Source organism: Antrostomus carolinensis, unplaced genomic scaffold (assembly GCF_000700745.2).
Source record: "Antrostomus carolinensis isolate BGI_N321 unplaced genomic scaffold, ASM70074v2 scaffold38521, whole genome shotgun sequence".
Lineage (NCBI taxonomy): Eukaryota > Metazoa > Chordata > Aves > Caprimulgiformes > Caprimulgidae > Antrostomus > Antrostomus carolinensis.
The window spans coordinates 1-2,417 of record NW_010294153.1 but is presented as its reverse complement, the minus strand read 5'-3'; the positions used below and the strand labels follow the sequence as shown (position 1 = coordinate 2,417).

The 2,417-nt window shown below is 61.2% G+C and overlaps 1 protein-coding gene across 1 annotated transcript in view; it reads right to left on the bottom strand.

Moving 5' to 3' along the window:
• The window catches only part of LOC104532352 (solute carrier family 12 member 9), a gene marked incomplete at both ends in the record, with an annotated part of 2,562 nt that extends 356 nt beyond the window's left edge, over positions 1 to 2,206 (bottom strand). The window contains 4 exon segments of the mRNA XM_029087356.1: positions 1 to 332; positions 748 to 894; positions 1,683 to 1,857; positions 2,014 to 2,206. The exon segment at positions 1 to 332 is cut by the window's left edge and continues 86 nt beyond it. Of these exon segments, the coding sequence (XP_028943189.1) occupies positions 1 to 332; positions 748 to 894; positions 1,683 to 1,857; positions 2,014 to 2,206 (847 nt within the window).
• Between the last annotated feature and the right edge of the window lie 211 nt (positions 2,207 to 2,417).

Genomic DNA, 2,417 nt, shown 5'->3' with positions numbered 1-2,417 from the left:
AGCGTAGCGGGCGCTGTCGGGCCGCAGCAGGTTGACGGGCCAGACGTGGATGGAAGGTGGTGGGCTGGCGGCCCGACGCAGCTCCCAGGCCTTGTCCAGGCTCTCCAGCTGCCGGGCCAGCAGGACATTGCGAAGCATCTTCAGGGCATCAGCCACGATGCCCACATACTCCCGGGCCGACAGCAGCTTGGGGGTGGTGGGTGCCCGCAGCGGGGGGAAGCCCAGAGGGACATCCTCACGGGTGCTGGTGAAGGCTGGGTGCCCGGACAGACCATCCTGTGGTGCCGTGTCATCGTAGAAGCCCAGCACCAGGGTGTTGGGGCGCATCCCACCTGCCAGGGAGACCGCACCAGCCCAGCTGAGCAGAGCTGGAGGGGCTCACCAGCCCTCCCTGGCACTGCAGGTGCCAACAAGCCATGGTTTGGCTTTGGCATTGCTCACCCTGGTGATTCCAGACCCCTCATAGTCAGATGCCTCCAAAACCCAACCTGGCCTTGGCATTGCCCACCCAACACCTCTCCAAGCTCTAACTTGGCTTTGGCACTGCTCACACCAGGTGATTCCAACCTCCTTGGCGTAACCCATCCATGTGTCTTCAAGCCCCTCAGCACAGCCAACACAGATGCCTCCAAGCCCCAACTTGGCTTTTGCATTGCCCATCCAGTGCCTCCAAACCCCTTGGCACTTCTCACCCGGTGGGTACAGTGGGGTGAACCCCCACCCATGCCCAGCCCAGGTGCCACTCACCGAGGCCAGAGGTGAAGAGGAGCTGCCGGACACCATGCCGCACCGAGGGCGCGAGGGTGAGGCTGACAAAGGCCTTGACGTTCAGCTTGTCCACCAAGCTCAGCCATGAGTCCTGCTGGGGCTGCAGCGGGTCTGAGGGCAGCATGTCTGGGTGGAGGGGTGAGAACGGCATCAGGGGCTGGGTACCCCATACCGGAGGTTCACCCTGCTATCCCCACAGTACCCCTCCCTGCAAAACCAGCACCAACCTTTGCACCCACCCCAGCACCCACAAGATGAAGAGGTTAGAAGCAGGTGTTTCCAGCCAGAGATATGAAATTATACATAAATATATAAAAAATACCCAGGCAGCCCCATCCCCCCCTCCCCAATTTCAGGCCATTAGTCACCAAGGCAACGGCAGAGGGGGGAGCAGAGCCCGTGCATCCACTGGGAGCGGGGATGGGGATGGTCACAGTGTGTACCAGGGAGCACACGTGTGCAAACCAACACGCACCGGGGTGCAAACACACCTGAAGCACGTGGATGCACAGCAGCCGGCATGAGGTGAGGATGGACACAGGCACATACATGTGCAAGGCTGTGCCGAGCGTGTCCCCACGTGTGCGCTGGGTGTGCCTGTGCAATGGGACCGTGCTGCACAGGGGATCAGAGGAGCCTTGGTGGCATGTGCCATGTGTGCACACCAGCACTGACATGTGTAGGAACCCCATGTGCACATGTAGGGATGAATACCTGAGCACATGCATGTGCAAGCATGTGTACACAGGAGGCGTGGGACAGGCACCAGCCACCTACATCCTCCATACCAAGCCAAGCCCAAGGTGCCACACACATGCCCAAAATGCTTACGGCAGTGTCACCCCAAGGACTTCAGGAGCCCCCTGGCACCACAGCAAGGGGCAGAGGCTACCAGGGATGGTGCAGACCCTCACCCAAGTCCTGCAGCTCGACATGGCCCAGGACGTAGAGGCCACTCTTCTTGAGGTCATTGACGAAGTCGATGAGGCGGGCACTGCCTCGTGGGTTCTGCACCATCAGCAGCATTTGTGGGCGCCAGAATTTGACATGGTCCTTCCGCACGTCCAGCATCAGCAGGTACTTCCGCACCTGGAGGGAGGGAGAGCGGCAGGTGAGGAACCCTTCTTCCTTCAATGAATCACCCATGGGGATGCCAGCCCCAAGGACAAGCTGCCCTGGACAGAGCTCCCACAGGGACACTATCTTGGGGACACCATGGGGACAGCAGAGGAGGACACAGGTCACCTGGTGAAAGATGAGGGCCTGGCTGATGTAGCCCCAGGTGCTGCTGGGCGAGAGGTAGTGGAGAGCGAGGAGGAGGACGAGGAGGAAGCCCAGGCTCGCTGAGGCTGACACGGGGCTGATGAGGAACATCATGACGCAGCAGCCGGCGATGCCCAGCAGGCACGTGTGCCAGGTGAAGTACCGGAAGGTGGGCCTGGAGCAGGGAGAAGGAGACACTCACTACTGAGTGGTTCCCATGCTGGCTGCAGGGTGGGCACGGCAAGGGGAGCTGTGCCAAAGTGCCACACCAGCTACCCCCAGTGAACCTCGCTGTGCCAGCCCAGGGCATGCCAAGCACCCCAGATGCCTACAGGAAAGGGCACAGAGGGGAGATGGTACCTCCCAGGGCACTGGGCAGCCCCTTG